This window comes from Chelon labrosus (assembly GCF_963514085.1).
Source record: "Chelon labrosus genome assembly, chromosome: 9".
Lineage (NCBI taxonomy): Eukaryota > Metazoa > Chordata > Actinopteri > Mugiliformes > Mugilidae > Chelon > Chelon labrosus.
This window is the reverse complement of record NC_140359.1, coordinates 11,405,124-11,424,810: the sequence shown is the minus strand read 5'-3', so window position 1 is coordinate 11,424,810 and position 19,687 is coordinate 11,405,124. Positions and strand designations below refer to the sequence as shown.

At 40.4% G+C, this 19,687-nt stretch overlaps 1 protein-coding gene across 1 annotated transcript in view; it reads right to left on the bottom strand.

The window, feature by feature from the left end:
• Window positions 1–19,162, bottom strand: part of pdlim2 (PDZ and LIM domain 2 (mystique)) — a 33,641-nt gene extending 14,479 nt beyond the window's left edge. The window contains exons 1-6 of the mRNA XM_084552213.1: window positions 18,906–19,162; window positions 9,766–9,882; window positions 6,898–7,049; window positions 4,018–4,087; window positions 3,554–3,705; window positions 2,678–2,741 (exon numbers count right to left, since the gene is read on the bottom strand). Of these exons, the coding sequence (XP_084408339.1) occupies window positions 2,678–2,741; window positions 3,554–3,705; window positions 4,018–4,087; window positions 6,898–7,049; window positions 9,766–9,858 (531 nt within the window). The 5' untranslated portion in view covers window positions 9,859–9,882; window positions 18,906–19,162. The remainder of the gene's footprint in view (window positions 1–2,677; window positions 2,742–3,553; window positions 3,706–4,017; window positions 4,088–6,897; window positions 7,050–9,765; window positions 9,883–18,905) is intronic.
• Window positions 19,163–19,687: the final 525 nt, after the last annotated feature.

Below are 19,687 nucleotides of genomic sequence, written 5' to 3'. Positions count from 1 at the left end.
TCCCGACAGGATCCCGCTCATTCCTAAGAGTTTGCTAAGGGAGCTGCCTGCCACAACCCAGCTCCTAGTACGTTGCTGTGTAGGCCGACTTCCAGTTTCCTCCACCATGATTTGAAGGAGTGTGTTTTTGTACATAGTTTCAGAAAAAAAATCGGATATCTTTTACAATGTTCAGGAACAGATAACACAACAACAAACAATCAGCAAGCTGTAATCAGTCAGTACCCCAAGGTCCCAGTGTCTATGTCTAAATGAAGACTGTTCCAACTGCTTTCTGTACAAACTAGAGGACAAAACATCCTGACTTTTAGTTCCTAAGGTGGAACAAAATGACCCTGAATCCTATAGGTTTCATAATGCATGTCGCGTACCTCAGTGGTATTTTCTTTTTTAAGTAGACTGTCTGGTAAACATTCACATCCATTAAACTCAATCCCAAGTTTGAAAAAAAAAATAAAAATAAAAAAAGACTTCTCAAATTTTACACATTTTAAATTGAACCTGTTGATTATGTTATAAAGCTTTACAAACAGCCAAACATGACAAAATAGAGTTGTTTTTATATGTCGAGTATTACTCTTCATGACAAGCAAGCTGAACTTTATTGTAGAATCAGTACCAGCTCCAGTTTGACTTAAATACAAACCACCCTTGCACAGTTCAACTTTTATCACATTAAAATCATTATCCTTTTTAGCAGTGACAGTAAGACTTGAACCTAACAGCTTTATCATCTCCAGTTCAGTCTACTGTCTGTCTCATGTATCACTTGGGTGGGAGCCAGCTGGAGAGCTCATGTCTGCATTGGGGGTGACCAATTAATCTTGCTTTCCAATTGCTGGATGAGATTCAGAATATTTTACTCTGATCTGATTAAATTAAAAATGCAGCCATCTCTCTATGAATGGTTGCTGCTTGTCGTCTGGCTCAATATGCTGTCCACAGCATTATCAAGATTAGTGGTGATGTATAACCAACAACATTATTTTGAATGACAGGTTCCCGTTATCACATTAGTACATAACACTTAGACACAAAATACTTATTTTTACTTCAAATGTGCCTTAGCTTACAATATTATTACAGCTATTTGTCTGTTAATATCAGTTTTCGTACATCCCACATGCAGATACACTGTCTTCAAACTCAGATGTTATACCCTTCATGCCCTAAAACATCAAAGAGACAACATGCTGAGGCTTTGCATATTAGAGGGGATTCTGTGACGCATTCCTAAAGACTGTACTTTGCTGGGTCCCAGTTTCATGGTGGCTATAACTGACAGGAACATTTTATTTCAGTAAAATCTGATTACATACTGTATGTGTAGAAAAACTAATGGCCGAATCTTCAAAAGACAAACTTGGACTGAGTTGAGATCTTGGCTACACTGGTTCATCTTCCTCCCAGTGAGGAGGAGATGAAAACTACCCTAACATGAGCCACCAGTCTCAGAGACACTGCTTTGAGTGGCAGTGCATCTGAAACCTATTTATCATGCAAACAACACAAAGAATCCAAAACTGGAAGAGAAATCTTAAAACTGGACCTTCTCAGCCAGCTGCCTCTCAAGGAATGCTTGAATGTTTTGAAGTTCAAACCTCTGCATATTTATCTAACTTTATGTAATGTCCAGAGTTATAAAAATGGCTGGAATTCCTTGTGCCACTACAAAAGGTCTTGTACTGTATGTTTTTCCCGCTCTGTCATCTCACATGTTCTGTCCTCAGTGGGACCCATGCATGAGACTAAGCATGTAGGCATAGCTGAAATAGCTCATGATGAACTTTCCCACAACATTTTCTCTCTTTAACTCACTGAAGTCATTCCAGGCGCCTGAGTCCCCCCTTTTGGTTTTGTTGCTGGAATGGTAAGTAGATATAGCACAGTTCAGCTGCAGCCTTATGATAAGTCTGTATTTTACTTGTTTCCATATTTCAGGCTAATGAGCCTCAGTTTAGACAACTAAAGGTTAAGGCCATTGTTTTGATATGAATTATTTTTTTATTTTTGGACTAGGCTTTAAATGAAACAGTTCCAGACCGCTGTTGCTTAATGTCAGATATTTTCAAAGACTGACCTTTGTAGTTTATACACTCCCTGCAATAAAAATGTCAATCCCTGTCTGTATCCTGCCTTAACTGAAGTGCACTTCACAAATGATTTATAGGGCAACTTCTGTGGCATCAAAGACTAACAATTCAATAGGAAAGGCTGAGAATTCTAATGTGTTATTCTCACAGAGCAGACCAGTGGAGTCAAAATAAATACAGCCCTCACAGCAATACACAGAGGAACAACCCTTCAATTCTACAGTCTGAGTGAACTGCAGCCTAAAACTCCGACTACAGATGAGTCACAGTTTTACTTTCCATGCATGTATCCAATACATGCACCCAGACAATGATCCCGATTGCTAAATATCAATAAATATAAAATACCAAAAATCTGTGTGACAGAATTCATTGTCTGGCCAGCTGGCTGTAGGAGTAATCTCATGCTTGTTTATAACCAACTGTCTCCATCTAATTTTATAGCTGAAATTAAGTTGCATTTTTGCAGGCTAGAAATGTGTTAACTAAAGAAATGGTAGACAAGTCTTAACTGCAAATCATAGAGAACATAACTGCAACAAAAGTCAAAGTTACAAATCAACCAAAAGATAGTTGAAACTAACCTGTGACAGAGGTCTGGACAGCCTGTGACTCTTCTCCTCTGGTGACCAAGAACGCAGCTGGACACTGTAACATATGGAGGAATACAAGTCAAGGGTACATGTGTATGCACACCTACACACTGTGAGACCATTGGGTATCTCAACCTTCAGACATAACACCTGCAAATTAATTTAATGAGCTGTGATTACAGACAGGGATATTAGATTTTTTATTTTAGTAATTACTACTTAGACCAAAATAGAACACAGGGCAGGAAGATTTGTCTGTCCAGAACAGTGACAACATTTTGGTTTGAACTGTGGCCTACTAAATGTTTTCCCGGAGAGTCAACAAATGTCCGAGCATAGAGAAACCATGGTGAACGTTCCACATTCTGCCTTTTGTTAAAGTGAATGCAAACGTAGGAATGTGATATCCTGTGCATATCCTTTGTTACTACAGTACAATCCCATGGCTCCACTTTCTGTCTGTTATTCCCATACCTATTGACTCGCCTGCTGTAGAGTCAGGAGAGTACTTTCGGCAGCCTTTTGTTCAGATCCTAGCCTATTTAGACAGTGAATGGCTGGGTTTCTAAAAAACACTCAACTTCCCATCTGAACTGTGGAGCTCTGAAATATTTTTTTAAGAGCATGGTCATGTTGAAAGGATTTCTTTTTCATCTAACTGTTGAGGCTAATTGTCCAAACTGTAATTTATAAGTAATAAGATTATGTGTGCGTGACATGATCTTTTCAGACAGTGTAACCCTTTACTAATGCTGTAACAAAAGCAAACAATGAAAATGCAGAAGATTCAGGAAGAGGGTGTCAGAGGAATAGAATATATCTGATTTCCAACACAAATGCACTAAAATCCATGGTGAGGGAAGCTACCTCTTGTTGGTGGTTGGTGTCAGCCTCTCCCTCTTTCCGTCGGGGCTGGCTGGAGGATCTGGTGTGTAGGGTCCTGGGGACAGTGATGCAGGGCTGCAGATGGTGTACTCTCTGTAGTTCTGGTTCTCATCTCGGCTCACTATTACTGAATCCTACAAAACAACGCAACATATATTGAACATAACTTCAGACTTGAGAGCTTTTTGCCATACAAGTAGTGAAAGACTCTGAGATCCATAATGACACATACAAGAATATAGGAGCAAACTGTAAATTATTTTAATGTATTGTACTTGAGGGCAATAAATTTAAGGAGATATGCAATAAACCAATGTGTGATGGATGAATGAGTATAAATGAGGCACAACTTCTGTAGTCAAAACAATCTATAATATAAATCAAATAGGTACTTGTGTGGGCCATGAATAACAAAGAAAAAGACAGATTTAAGCTCCTGTACTGACCTGAAAGCGCCCGGTGAGTTGTTCGGGGGTGCTGATGCCGTTAGTCTGCCGAGGGTTGTAAAATTCAGGTCTTGAAAGACACAAAACCACAGAGATCAACTGACTGTTAAAACAAATAATATCTGACTAACCAACGTTTCCTGCTCCAGCCATGCACCGAGATAGTTTTACGATTCCATTACTGCTGAATTTCAAAAACAGACAAAAGAAAAAAAAAAAATCCATTAACGGAGTTTATGTTATTAAATATTTCAAACTGGTTAAATTACATTCACTATAAATGAATGTGCTGAATATTTGGACGCATATTATTCAAGGGAAAACCTGAGTGAAGGGAGAGAAAAATAATAAATTTTTTCAGGGTCACCTAAACTTCATTTAAAAACCAATGGTGAATTACCAGAGGAAGAGGAAGCCCCCAGTCCTGACTGTCATCGAGGGATTTATTTGTGCCAAATTTCGCTATGATAGACGACTGAATTCATGAGCTCTAGCAAAAAGTGTGTTTTGAAGTCACAGGGAACTTTGACCACCAAATCTTTCTCAGTTCACCCTCAAATCCAACTGGATGTTGACAGCAAATTTGAAGACATTCAAGGTTTTCTTTTTGATATCCCTTCTGTTGTTGCTCTGGCAAGTGTCCATCGGTATGAATCTGGAAGATTAGGATGAATACTTCAGGCTTTGTCCTCCACTTTGAAAATATCCTTTCAATCTCTCCCTTATTTTCCAACTTCTTCCTTCTTAATAGAAAACACATTCTAAGTAATTCTATTATGTTATTATATTTTCAGGGGAAAATATGAGCAGTGAAAACGCCAATGCAAACACAGAGTGCCCCACTGGCTGCAGGACCAGTGGCAGACTGCCTCTCAGCTGAGCCCAAGGTAATGAGGCACGCAGGAAGGCCTGGATGCCTGTGGTAAATCACCCAGAAACACACCTCTAGCGGCCTCGGCTGCACACACTGCTTGAAGAGAGAGATGGCAATAACACAAAAACTGATCCATAAGACGGTTCTTCCCAAAGGGGGGAATTTTAGGCCTGAAAAAGTCATTGCTTTGAAACAGGAACTGCACAGCTGAAAAATGCCACCATCTGCTTAAAAATTCTACTTTGTACCGCGGTCATCAGAACACCAGACGAAGCAGTGGTCTTTAGACATTGAAGAATATCTGAGGTCAGTGATAAGATTAGTGTCTAGACTTTAATCAATGACCTGAGGTTGCAAGATTTCTTTACAGAAGAAGAATTAGTGGTAAAAATGCTGTGACCACAGACATGTGAATGTGACATAAATCATCTGAAAACCTCTGCTGATAGTAGCTGTATGCAGCTGTCAGTGAGGGGGGCTGGAGTAAGTTGCTTCAAATAAGGTAAATGGTAAGAAAACATCTTAAAGTGAAATAAAACACCTAATATCGATAGGTATAGCAGAAGACATAGTTAGGCTGCCAAAGTGATAATCACTTAAATACTTCACTTTTAGAAACATATTTTTCTATTTGGATTTGAAAATCAAGTACTTAATATTAAATGAGCTCAACTGAAAGTTCACTACCAGCTTTGATCAAAGAGGAATCTCTGTTGTACAGTACCACCATAGCTGTGTGATAAGACTATACCCAGGAGGTATTGTGATCGCTTACTCCATTAGAGACAGGGACAGAATCCAAACGCTTTGGTAACCATGACATCACCCAGCAGGCATCAATGAACAATGAAGTCTAAACAAGATGCTGTAAACAAAGCCCAACTGAAGACTTTTGGGGGTGAACACAGCGATGGTGTGATTGCTTTGTAATTTAAAAATATATTGTGCTGGCGTGATTATGACACTGGATGCAACAACAAGCCACAAACTCGGTATACAGCAGCAGCTAGAAACAACACTTTTCTATTCTGAGGATAGACTGAAGCCAGCGTCTTCCAGTGGGCAACACCATCTGTGTTATGACGACCAGTGCCCACATCACTGTTGGTTTAATGAGGACAAACTGCCAAACAGGCGCTGAGCTAGAAAGACTAAGCACAGAAAAAACATTACAGATTTCTGCTACTCAGTTAGGATGCTCTCGATAGCTTGTCTGAATACAACTGAGTATTAATAATAATAATAATAGTTAACAGATATTATGCTTGATGAGTAACATTAAGATAGCAGCAGAGGAGTCTTGGTGGCGAGTACCACTGCAAGTTAACAGAGACAGATTAAAGACATGGCAGAACTACACAGAGGCATTGTCCTCTGCAGGCAAGGAGTAATGGTGTTGTTTCTGGCTTGGTGGGAGACATTAGGTCAGATGGGAAAAATTCACTCACATGGACGTAGGACATCCATGCAGGAAGTATGTGGAAGTGAGGGTGTGTATGTGTGCATGTTTGTGTCTGCATGCAATAAGGGAGAAAGACTAAAGAAAGAGAGCAATGGCTGACAAGAATTGAGAATGTAAGGAGGACCTTTAATCAAAAGGCCAGCTAGGAGCAGCCCCGACTCAAAGGAAAGGCTTTTTGGTAGCCAACTCCCTGTCATCCATACAAGGTCTCAAAACAAGGTTCATTAAAAGGAGCAGGGAAGGGAACACTGTGGCTCTCGTACATGCTGGCATTTCCCCTGATTACAATCACTTGTTTTGTTTGTGGCCTGCTTGCATAGTTGTTAAAAACAGCGTAAAGAATTATGTAACTGGGCCTGCGAAGGTGGCCTTGGCACACACAGAAAGATCAGGGACATATGGGATTTCCATATGGCAGACTACACTGTACAGTATTCATTTCATTTTTTATTTTTATTTATTTATTTATTTATTTTTTTTTTTAAATCCAACATACCCATATTCACAAATATTAGTCTAACAGCAGATCTGACTGCCCGCATACCTCTCCACCAGGAGCTGCAGCTGAGTTTTGGAGTTCTTGATCTTGTTCTGGGCCTCCACATTCAACATGTCGGCTGTGTTTTCCCCATTGATCTCCAAGATAATGTCACCAGGTTGCAAGTCTGCGTACTCTGCTTTGCTGCCCCCGTTGACCTGTTCAACAGAGGAATGAGCTTCAGTTAGTTTCTACTGGCCCCAGGTCATGAAAATAACACTTTATGGATGCTATTCATCTTACAGGCATAGACACCTCAGTATCTTATGACTCCATGGACAATTTGTCAGTGTGTGACTTTCGGCAATAACAAATAAGTAAATGAGAAAAGGTGTTGGAAGAGATGTTCCTCTCTTTTGTCGCATTCTTAAACCAAGTGTGTTTTATCCAACTCAGAGCACTCATTGTAAATACCAAGAGACACCACAGGATTTCTTCCACACACATGGAACAAGGCTGTGCCGGTCAATGGCAGACAGATTCATAACACCCTTGGGGAGACATCATTAGTGTGACACTACTTGACGGTTTGACGGGACCTGACCTTTGCAACCAGTCTCACCGCATGTCAAAGTCAATGCTATAACACCACATCAGAGAGAATTCCACACTAATGGGCCGAAACATAACGTCTTCACTGCCACGCTCAGCTTTGTTCCTGTGTCCCAGGAATACGCACCCTGCATGTAGGCCTAGAAAATATGGAGGTCAATGCTGTAACTGCTTAAAGTTTAGAGAGAAGTATGACATTCGCCACAAACCGTGCTTGCCTCACAATTAAAACCAGAGATGCAATAAAACAAAGAATGCACAAAATAAAAAGAGTCAGTGAGAATGAAAGTCTCTGTAAGGTCTCTCTAAAGGATATTGTATCCAAAGAGAATGCCAGTCAACGAGCTGTTTGTCAGTCAGTTTACCTAAGCAAGAGGGCAAAGGTGCCAGGTCTATGGGCCCACTTGAGAGGCAATTAAGTGTTGCTGTGGTGATCCACAATAGTGTGTGCCTTTTCTGATCAGGACATGCCTGGTTTCACATAAACTAAGATCAGCTGGGGGCTCTTTTCCAGGGTCTGTGTCCAAGAGAAACAGGGGCAAGCTATCTTTCAGGCCAACAGGAATAAAAGAGGGCATCCATGTCACCTCTGTGCCAAGCGCCTGCCACTTCAGCTGATTCAACCCTATGGCAGCTTAACCACTGTGGGAGATGGTGCAAGCCATTTCTCACGTACGGCTTTTCAGTCCCTTTAAGCAATGAAGTTTCTGTTTCAGTCTGAATTGCTGACTGACTTACCTGCACACCAACACATTTAAAAGGATGTTTGATATTTGAGACAAGCAAACACACTGGTATTGTTTGGTGTGTAGCAGTAACAAAATCAGACTTGAGCCCATTATTTATGAGAAGACCTGTTTTTCTAGCATAAGCTGTTAAGAAGGACTAAACAATAAAAAATGCTTTTGAAGTTGAAGGAGCTTGAAACCCCAGCTGTTTGAAGCATTGGTATCCTGCCATGGCTTTGCCATAATTTATTCTTTATGGTCTGACAAGCTGCTGGGGGAGTCTCAGGATGTGCAGTGGGCAGAACAGGGTGTCTCTGGCATGCAGAAGTCTGTGCAAGGTTTCCTGGTGGTGTTTACTGCACTGTCTGCTTACAGTGGTGATGTTTCCGTTTCTTCAATTCCATCTTGTCTTTTTTGAACTGAGACTGGGAAACTTAGGTCACTAAAAACAACACGAACATGCTTAAAGGGGAACTGCCGTTTTTTACAACCTGGACCTTATTTCTGGCATAAAATATGATCATTTACTCACCCATATAACTTGATGTCATTTGGAGTCGTTCGGAAGATATTTAGCTCCAGTGGACAGCCGCGTACATCCATATAGTGGGAGTGATCGGTGCACTGAAACGCAGCCTCTAAATAACGCATTATCTGCCGCGAAACTCGTTCATGTTACCAATATTTTGTTATGATACGCTAGTGCTATTCCCCGTCGAGTTCCCCCGGAGTTACCTGTTATCATCATCCAGGGTCTGTAGATTGACCTACAGACCTCTGACCTGGATGATGTCATCTCTGAGCGCCGTGTGGCTTGTTTACCTGTAACTTGCTGCTCCTAGTTTTTGCAACATGGCTCAATATTTTTCCGATTCTGAGGTTGTGGACGATGACTTTGTTTATGATGGACGTCCTTACCGTTTTGAGCCAGAGTACACAGATGAGGAGCAACACGTCCGCGATTAGATAACAGGTAACTCCGGACTCACTGGGGAATAGCACTAGCATATCATAACAAAATATTACATAATATTGGTGAAATGAACAAGTTTCGCAGCAGATAATGCGTTATTTAGAGGCTACGTTTCGGTGCCCCGATCACTCCCACTATATGGATATACGTGGCGCTCCACTGCAGCTAAATATCTTCCGAACGACTCCAAATGGAGGAGTTAACGATCGTATTTTATGCCAGAAATAAGGTCCAGGTTGTAAAAAACGGTGGTTCCCCTTTAAGTACAAATTTACTGAAGCACGTGGTAATACACAGGCAGTGACAAAACCCACATTCACACATTGCCCTCTGGGATCAGGAACCCCTCACCTCCCACCTCAGCTTCCACTGTTACTGTAATCAGTGGTTTCCTTCTAATGCAGTCTACTTCCATTCTATTCTAACGGGTTCAGTAGTCAAGGAAATAGGTACGAAGCAGCAGCGGACATAAACAAAGACAAGAACAGAGACACAGAGAGAAGGAAGTTGACTTTGCATGAAATGCCATTACAAACCCTGCCCTCTGTTTTAACAAAAACAGAGGGCAGGGTTTGATAAAGCGTGATGAAGTTCAGCAACAGGGCTCCTGCTGAAAAGTACCTTTGATACAGTTATGGCCTTCTTGAAATCCCTCCCTCCATATATTCTGAAGCCCCATGGTGAGGGACCGATTAGGTTCACTGTCAGCGCCATTGAGTGATCACTCTCGTCAAAACTCTGTAAGAAAACAAAACAAAAAAGAACATAACAAAATTAATTGTAAGTCACACGTTTCTGCTAGACAGGCTTAATATTAGATCAACAGGTGAAAACTGAACATTAGCACATCCGCCTTTCATGTCCAGCAGCCCTTCACTTCCACTGGCCTAAGTCCTCTTGGCATGGATTGTGCAACCACATCAAACAGGAATGGGGAGAATTTGAAACCAAAGACACATGACTAGCATCGCTAAAGTGCCAGTACAGCCAAAGTTTCATTAAAACCAAATGCCCTTTCAAGACAAGGAAAACAAACATAAACAAAAAATCATGCAAGCACAGCACACAAGGAGCTAAACATTTTCTTGTGGTTAACTGTGCCCATTGAATGCAATGCATATATACACACAATACATATTGAGAGTATACAGTGGTAGTATGATATGACATGTAGTATGGTAGCACTTCAGGACATCAAGTTTATGTTTAAAGTTTTTCATATGATCAGGTTTGATTTGTTTGGTAATTTGAGTGTTTTATATTTGCATGGTTAGACTATTTGGAGATTCTGCTGTGCTTTATTCTTCCTATGGTATAATAAAACCATAGGAAGAATTATGATTGTTGGTTCTCTTATAGACAGACCTATAATGAACGTCTTTAATTTAATATGAATAGACCAACAAGTCATTTGTGAGATAATTCACAAGTTTTTTGTTCCGTTTTATCCATTCATTTTACGACATGCCTCAAGATTGTGTACAGCTTTGGCTGATTATTTTTTCCAATCAAAAATAAAGGCAGCTAGACAAATAGCGATGGGAAACAGATCCACCATATGTAGATCTTTCATTTCTGGTGAGAATAGAGCTTTCATAATATTACACATTGCAAAGTTATGATCGGTGATGACAGTGTGGTGTACACTACTGTTTGTGGCATGCAGATTTTCTCTAGAAGCCTTAGAGACCCTTTTCCTTGGCTTATCTCTGTAGAAGTAGAAAAATGATGATCCACATGAGTAAACACAGGACATCTGACAAATATCATCAGGCATCCAACTCCACATTGCTGAACTTTCACTTACTCTCCTATTACTCCACTAAGTTTCTCAGCGTCAGAATTATCCTTGATTTATCACTTTGCTGACATGAACAGCATGACAAGACGATAACGTCCCTATCAGCAAGGCATTGAAGGGTAAGCCAACATGTTACAAAACATGACACAAACGTTCGATATAAGTTAAAGCCTTGTAAATACATTCTCAAACGTTTAACTATGAAGGTCGAGTATTTTCCAGCAGCTGTGCATGAAGCCTGTCTGTTGTATGACTGCATGTGGAGACAAGGAGCTCTGTGGTGTGATGATGTGATAAGCACTTACAGGTTCATAAAGACATCAGCACCTGCACATTGCAAACACACACACACACACACACCCAGAGCTGCTGTGTCTGTGACTGAAACACATCTCACTGAGCAAAAAGGTGCATGTATTTTGGCTGAAGACATCAGTGCAACACGTAATACATAGGTGCACTCTTAGATGATGACATAAGCTGTCTTAAGTATAGAGTTCTTCTTTAGAAAAGAAAAACAAACGACCACACTGAGACAATTCCTCATCTGTTGCTCAACTCTTAACACAAACAAAGATTAGTCTTGCATCAACCTCGCACGGAAAACTTACACTTCAGTGTGGTCTGTTCACTTTATATAGAGCCACAGTGCATCTGTTTTTCATGACAAACTACTCATCATTTTTTTCCTGCCTATTTACCAAACATAATTTTACTTTAGTTCAGAGAAAAGCAAAGTTACAGAAACATAAAGGAGTTGAGCAGATGGACCTGCACTGCCGTCCTTTGCGTCACTGATTACAAACTGCATAAAAACTTATCAGGGGGTAATGTGTAATGATCAAACTATAACACACAACATTGTACACGCTGTGACACACACGGGCTAACCTTGTAGAATGTAAAAGATGAGCTTACTCAGTTTATATGAATAAGGTAATAAAGTTCTGTCAATGATTACATGATTATATAATACAGTTATCAGAGTTCCTGAAAATATGAAGTGCAAGCAGGACAAACAGATATCAGAGAATCAAGTGAAGTGGATTTAGGACAGCAGCCATGATACTCCCCTAAATCCCACCAAACACTGGCCCGTTTCATCGTCTACACATTCCACAAATGTTTGGGACAAGCAGTGCAGACCTAGTTACTCATTAACAGTCTGGGCCAATTAGCTGGGTTACTGGGCTCACCATCATTAGGGTCTCTTAATTGCTGTGGCCTCCAGAAATAAGCACAGTTGTGATAATGACAGGGAGCAGCCACCCCAAACTTTCCCAGCCTCTGGGGGTGTCAATTAGTTCCAAGAGCCTCAGCAGCTTCTCCTATAGAGTGGCCATTATCAACAGAGCACCCTGCTAATTCTCTGTGTAAACGTTCACCGTTTGCATCATAAAAGTTCTAGTTGTGGACAACGTTAAGAGAAAGGATGGGGAAAATATGCAGCACAGCTGAGAGCAAAGAAAAACAACACATTGTGCTGATGATGATGATGATAAGTGGCACATTCATGTGCTGTGTTTAATTGGCCACTGATGAGCTTTTAAGAGACTGAGCTTCTGCGCACATAAAGAAAAGTGCTGAACGTAGTTTAATGAAACATGGCACATCACACAAAAGTACCATTGGGAAGTTGCCAGTATACATGAAGGTGAATTCTGTTCTGGTGACATCGAGCTGCTTTTGCCACAACACCAGTTTGGCAGCACAATTAAACACCCAACACAATGTGAGGAATTCTAGTCATGAAGTCATTTCTATGGCTCACAGTTCATCCCACGGCAGGATGTCAGCATAAGGAGAATGGGAACTGGTACTGCAGCTGGAGTGAAATGCTCACTTCTGACTAACACAACTGGCAGGTTTATGACTTACCTGCATACCAACAAACAACTAGGTGTCAAGTTTGACAGACTACAAGAGATAGCAACATTTCCTAGACATGTTCCTCTCTTGGCTCATACACTCAGCAGCAAATCTTTTATGCAAGTTCACATTAAAACTAATATTGAGAGTCTTTATCATCTCTACAATAAAGAATACATTAAATGATCCATTTGAAACAATACTTTTTATTTTTTCTATATGTAAACTAAACTATCCTCACTGGCATACAAGTACAGGCTCCAAACAGAATAATATGAAACACTCGTGAACTAATTAACATCCCCTTGTTAACATACTCTCCACTCCAACACTAAACTGGCTCCCAGCTGTGTGTAAACACACTCTACTCCATACTCCTCATTCCTCGATACCAATGTAAAGAGACTCCCTGTTTGTAGAGAGAAGGGTCTGATGGGTCCCCACTTCAAATTCCACAACAACTGAATTATGCATTTGTTTTTCTAGTTCATTCATTACAAGTCACAGTTACCGTAATGTGCTGCACATGGCTGCGTGAAGTGTAAATTGTACAATTGTTGTGGATAAGACTGGGCTGTGAGTTGACCAAGACATGAGAAGAGAGATGACAATGGAGGATTCAATGACTGGGAAGTCTCCATCTTCTAATCTTCCAAAGAAAATGTAAACTTAGGTTCAGCGCTAGGTTTGGTTAAGATTTCCCAACCCAGGCATTCACATTTTACATCATTCATTATCTAGCATATTTGCTGCCTTCAAATGAAAAATTTGAGCTAGTGGTTACAACATGGGCGGTCACATACTCAAAATGCTTGCAAATGGTAACATCAGCCGTAAGTGGTGACTGTCGCCATCTAGAAGCCACCGGGGCTCACAGTTTAGTAGTCTAACAACCGGGTAATTCAATGTTGGCATAACTGAAAAGCATAATAAAAGAATGAGGCGGTTGGAAATAAACATTTTCCTCAGACATCATAAAATTATGAAGAAAACTCTATATGACTAAATTACAATATATTAACTTGCCAAGCACCTTTGCTATTTCTGCAAACACATCACAACTTGGGCACTCGGACCCCTCACAATTAAAAACAACAATAGCTGCCAAAACAGTGAAACCTTTTATTAACCTTGACTTAACATTTGACCCCTTTAGTACCTTTAGTGCATTTCCTCAGCTTTTTTTAGTTAAGTGAACTACATATCTGTTTATGCCTGGTTTGATTTGGATTTACCTTTTTGTTCCCCATCTCATGTTGTTAAACCAAACATCACAAGGTCTTGGATAGCTGCTCAGGCAAAGCAACTAAATATATTGATTATCTGTTAAAAGAGCACCAGGTTTCCTCAACTACTAAACAGAAGCTAAAGGATCACTCTCTCTTAAAGAGCTGCCATGTCGTTTCAGCAAACAGTTATTTTTTATGTGAGAGACAAATCAAAAGCAGGTCCATTGCCTTTGAATATTATATACTGGCACAACTTATTACTTATTAGCAACATTAGACTAACAAAAATTCACACTGTTGAAGACACATATCTCAGCCTTGCTCTTGTAAAAATAAAGTACACTTCAGGATTGCAAAACTGATGAGAAAACTACAATGAGTTTGGGAATCGCTTAATTGTATTTCAGTTTCCACATGGATTTTCCAGTTCCAGCCTGCCATGTACATACTCTATATGTTAAAGGCCTTTAGGCACTTGTCACGTCTATGAGAGATTATTCCTACAGGCAAAACAGATACACACAGGCCCTTCATAAAGGTGAGATTCAAGACCCACTGCTCCGACATGCAGAAAGCCTTCAAGGATTCATTTGTAAATGGGTTGTTAGATTTATGATATATCCCCAAGGTCAAATATTCAATATAATGATTTTCTATAAATTTCTGATGTTGCTAGTAGTTCACGATACTTTCATTCATCTTCTGTAACCGCTTGTCCTGTGAAGGGTCGCGAGGGGCTGGAGCCCATCCCAGCTGTCATCGGGCGAGAGGCAGGGTACACCCTGTACAGGTCGCCAGGCTATCGCAGGGCAGTTCACGATACTTGAAATATTAAATAATGTATAAATACAGTGCTGACCCTTCTGAGGGTGTCCTGTGGTGTCTGGCAACAGAATGTTGTTAGTGGGGGCCTTCGGGTCCTGTGGGTTGAGGTGAGGGGCCTCTGTGGATCAGGCTTGTTCCAGTGCATCCCACAGATACTTGATCAGTTTGGGATCTAGTGAATTTGGAGGCCAGGTCAACTCCTTGTGCTGTTTTTTATGTTTTTTGAGTTGTTCCTAAACCATTTTTGTGTGTGTGCCTGTGTCAGGCTGCATCCTGCTGGGGATGGCTGCTGCCATCAAGGAGTGTCATTGCTATGGGGTGGGGGTGCCTGGTCTGGTCTAGGTGGGTGGTACATCTAAGTAACATCCACACGAATGCCAGGTCCAAAGGTTTCCCAGCAGAACATTGTACTATAACAAGATGGTTAGTTATTTACTACTCCTGTCAGTGGTTTTAATGTTGTGGATTATCGGTGTATCCGTCACATTGTGTAAGCTAATGCTGCTGTTATGAGAGTAAAAGTAAGTAGTATTCAGTTTTTATTTCTGTTTCAATAAAAGACATTACAAAGACATTAGCTCTGAATGAGTTAAACCTGCTAACACAAGTCTGAGATTGCGTGTGTAATTTATTTGATTGTATGTTAAAACTTATGCTGACTCACCCTTGATGAGTCACTAAATTGGATACACACGTTACCAAAACACTGTTATGACAACCAGTAGTCATATTTGATGTTACGTTAGTATTTAATGCCATCAAAAATGAATTTTAAAGAAAGAATGGATTAAAGAACATGTTGTGAGACAGCAGCGCAGGAAACTATTATCATTATTATGTTTAACAAAGTAAACACTGAGCATTAACACCTCATTTATTCCAAAGAATGAATCATTTGGAAAAACAAGTTGTTACCATATGCCCAGAGCTTGGAATTGTCAACTGCATGGCATTATAATAAAAAGTTTGATAGCTCTGTTTACTAAAATGTCTGGCATACAAACCTACTCTTCACCTCTTCCTTAGTGCTTAACTGAGAAAGTTTTTCTTAAAATCTGAGCCAAACTCCAATGGATTGAAAGAAACAAGCACTCGTTTCCCAGCATGCCGATACCGAAAGAATGGCTGATGAACATAGCAGACACATAGATTCTGCTAAAAGCTCTGGCTGAGCTTTGAGGTGAAGAAACACTCTTAGCTGAACCACTATTGCTTCAGGGGAATATTCCTGGTATGAATCACACACTTGTCAAGGCTCTCACTGGTTGCCATACAGAAGTGTGAACTTTCCATAGCACTCGTCAGTGGTGCAGTCTGCTGTTGTTGACTCTAAGCTGCGTGTCACGCAGTGAAATAACAGGTAGGCACCTACCTGGACACACACCCACTGAATAAAAGGGTGAAGAATGTAATAGCGAGCCTCTCCCTGGACTGATTCAAGGGAAATAACATTCTGTACATTCTCCAAATCACACCCATTTGGTCAGATATAGCTACAGTCTCTAAGGAGATGAGAAAATATTAACACATGATGTCAGAATGGGTGTTGGTTGATTACCTTCGGTGCTGTTACAATAGCTCATGTGTCATCAAAGTAATCATGGACTGAAATGTACTTGCACTTGAGTTACACCCTTTAAAAAAGAAAAACTAAATACATAACTAAACTAAAAAACTAAATGCATTTACAGTAAATACAAATTTACAGGTAATGGTGCTTTACTCAAGTCTCTTCCTGTCGCTTCCTAATACTTTCTACTCCACTAAATATTGTCCTTTTTGCTTCTCTACATTTATCTGACAGATTTAGTTGCTAGTTCCGTTACGGATTAAAATCTTAGTAAAGGTGTGACAAGTTGAATAAGATATTTTGTTATTAATAAACCTACCCAATAACTTATACAAGTACAGGTGGAATGATTTATTGATAACAGGAAATCTTAGAAATGCTTTGATGATGATAATATTTCAATATTTTTATGAACTTTTTATGAAACAAAACAATCAACTGATTAATAAAGAGAATGATCAGCAGATTAATCCATAAGGGATCAATGAAGTTGAACATATTTAATGCTGGATTTTTACTTGTAATTTTTACTTTTACAGTGTGGCAATAGTACTTTTACTTAAGTCAAAACTTTAAAAGTATAAAACTTTAAGGGTGAATGCTCATGGTGGGTTCCTGTAAACATCTTTGTTGCAGCACTGCTGTTATAGAGCTGACTGAATAAGGCTCACTGCGAACTATGGCTTGTAACAAAACAAGGATAGTGTAACACTGTGGAACATCACTTAGTGAGCATGTTACTGCTGTTCACGCTGAAAAGATCCGACAGCTCCACAATCAGGCCTGTTCACCACATCCTCTGCATACGCAATTGGGCACACACCAAGAACCACCATGTTCATTACATGCATGCTCTCAAAATATATGCTGCTGCAACTGTGCCACTTTCAGAAGAACGTTTGATGCTTACTTAAAAACAGTCCTTTGCCTCACAAATGGTCTACCAGTCTGATGTAAAGCGAAAGAAGTAACTGTCAAAACCATCCTGCACACTGAAAACCACACTTCTCCGGACAAGATAAAGAAAAAAAAACTTTCGTGTTTCAGACTAACAGATAAACTGACTTCCTGCGTACTCGTAAGAGGAACAAACTGCTTGTTATAGGACCAAAAAAGGTTAAATAGCCCTCCTATTGTAAAACAAACAAGAAAAATCTGTCCCGGAGTGAGAAGGTAACGACTTGGCCCTTTCTATGTTTTCTTGAAGAGCTGCTGTTTTGCTCTATCCAAAATTATAGTGGTCTGTTTTTGGTTCGTGGATGGAGCGTTCTCTCAAAAAACCAAAGCCATCAGGAAACACAACGCAAAGAATAAGAGGAGGGTAGGTAGAGCACACACACATGAAATGCAGAAGAGCACATTCACAATGAGCATACAGAAACAGCAGGCGTGAAGGTTTCACGGTGACTGTTCAAAATTATACATTCAGAAACTCCTCAAGTAGTTCCCCATCTGCTGAACAGCCAGGCCTATTTATTTTCCAAACACTCTAAGACAACTGGAGCAAGAACCATGTCTAGACATTGTAAAAGAAACGAGAAAAAGAACAGCAGCTTTGGAGAGCTGGCTTGAACTAAAGTAGACCTGCTAATTGAGATTCATCAGCCTCAACAGGAGTGAGAAAATTACACCCTCAGCAGTTGGACTAATGTGAGTTAAATACATAGAGTTTCCTGAGGCTGCACCTGGCACAGCCCCTCTATAAATCACATGGACTACCTGATGTGCAAAATAATCTTCCCCGCTCTCCTGAGTCCAGCAGGGATGGAAAGTCCACTGTAGGTACTGGAAACGTTCACTATGTGTGGGCTTAGGTTGTTCTAGTCTGTAAGAGCAGCGTCCAGTTTCCACTAATATCATGCACCATTATCCAGAACAGATCACAAGTGGGCACTATACACGTTAACTGCACACATACCCTCACTTGCAAGTTCATTAGGTACACTAGTGAAAACAAATGCCGCCTAATATAACAGTTCTGCAATAAATGCCCTTTCGTGCTTGTTTAAACAGCAGCAAGCACGAAGGTGGCAATAGCCTAACTCTTCGATTACAATGGGGTTGCCAAAATAACAGAAACATGTGTCAGTTCAACACATTACAACAGCGTTAGCAATAGTATTACAAATCACAGCCTCCAAAATGGAAACACACTTGAATTAACAGCTCTCTTAGTTATTTTAAATAAATTATTAATACCGTAACCTTCATGAAGCCTGTTACATTATAATGTATTTGTCTCACTGGTTTACCTAACTGGTAGGTGAGTGCATTTGGCATAAGCCATATTTTTTAAATGCTTAACTGCCTTAATTTTAAAGTTTCACTTTTTAATTTTTTTGAACAGAAGTATCTCAAGTATAATTACTCACACTGACTGCCATAAAAACAACAATACATAAAATTATGTAACGAGAAGATAACAAATAGCTGGACGCTAGTTTAGACGCTTCAAATCCTCACTTACCAAGGTGCCTTCTCCACCTGTTAAATCTCTGCGCCCTACTCCACAAAACACTGAACCCAGGAAGGGGTAGGTTCCTAGTCCAGCTCCTCAGCCTGAAACTGCCTCCAAAACTAAGCAGAAAGCAGCTCTACGAGCACTCAAGTGGTGCCAGCCCCTTGTCTCGGTCTCTCTTCTGATGTCAGATGTCAAGATGGCACGCCACCTGTAGCTGCGCGCTCAGAGGTTACACTGGGACGAGCTCGCGGTGCCATGTGCAGTTACCAAAATACAAAGTTTTGACACAGCCTGCGGCAACCCGGGGCGTGTCACATCACGGAGGAGGGAGGAGAAGAGAGGAGAAGAGAAGAGAGGGGAACGCTGCAGTGATAATTGAGCCATTTATCAAAAAAAAAAAAAAAAAAATCTTGCTTTGTGTCCACGCGCCACCTGCTGGCGGAGTTTGGCAGCGCAGCACGCGCTCAAACCAGATTAGGTAATTGAGGTAATGGCTTTCACCTGGTGCCACAGGTGTGACTAGCTGGCTGATTGGATAGCTGGTTTATATCAAATAAATGTGATACTAGTGTGAGTTAGCGTCGAATATCGATTTGAATCAACTTTCTGTACTTTAGGGTCGTCGATAAAACGAAAGCAGCTTCATTAAATCAGTCAGGAGTCAGTAAAACCACAAACTGCATGACTGCTTGTTCAGCATATCACTCCGCTCAGTTATCGCAGTGTTAAGTAGTTCCAAATTTACACTTAATATTAAAATGTTTTGAAATCAATCAATTGATCAACTA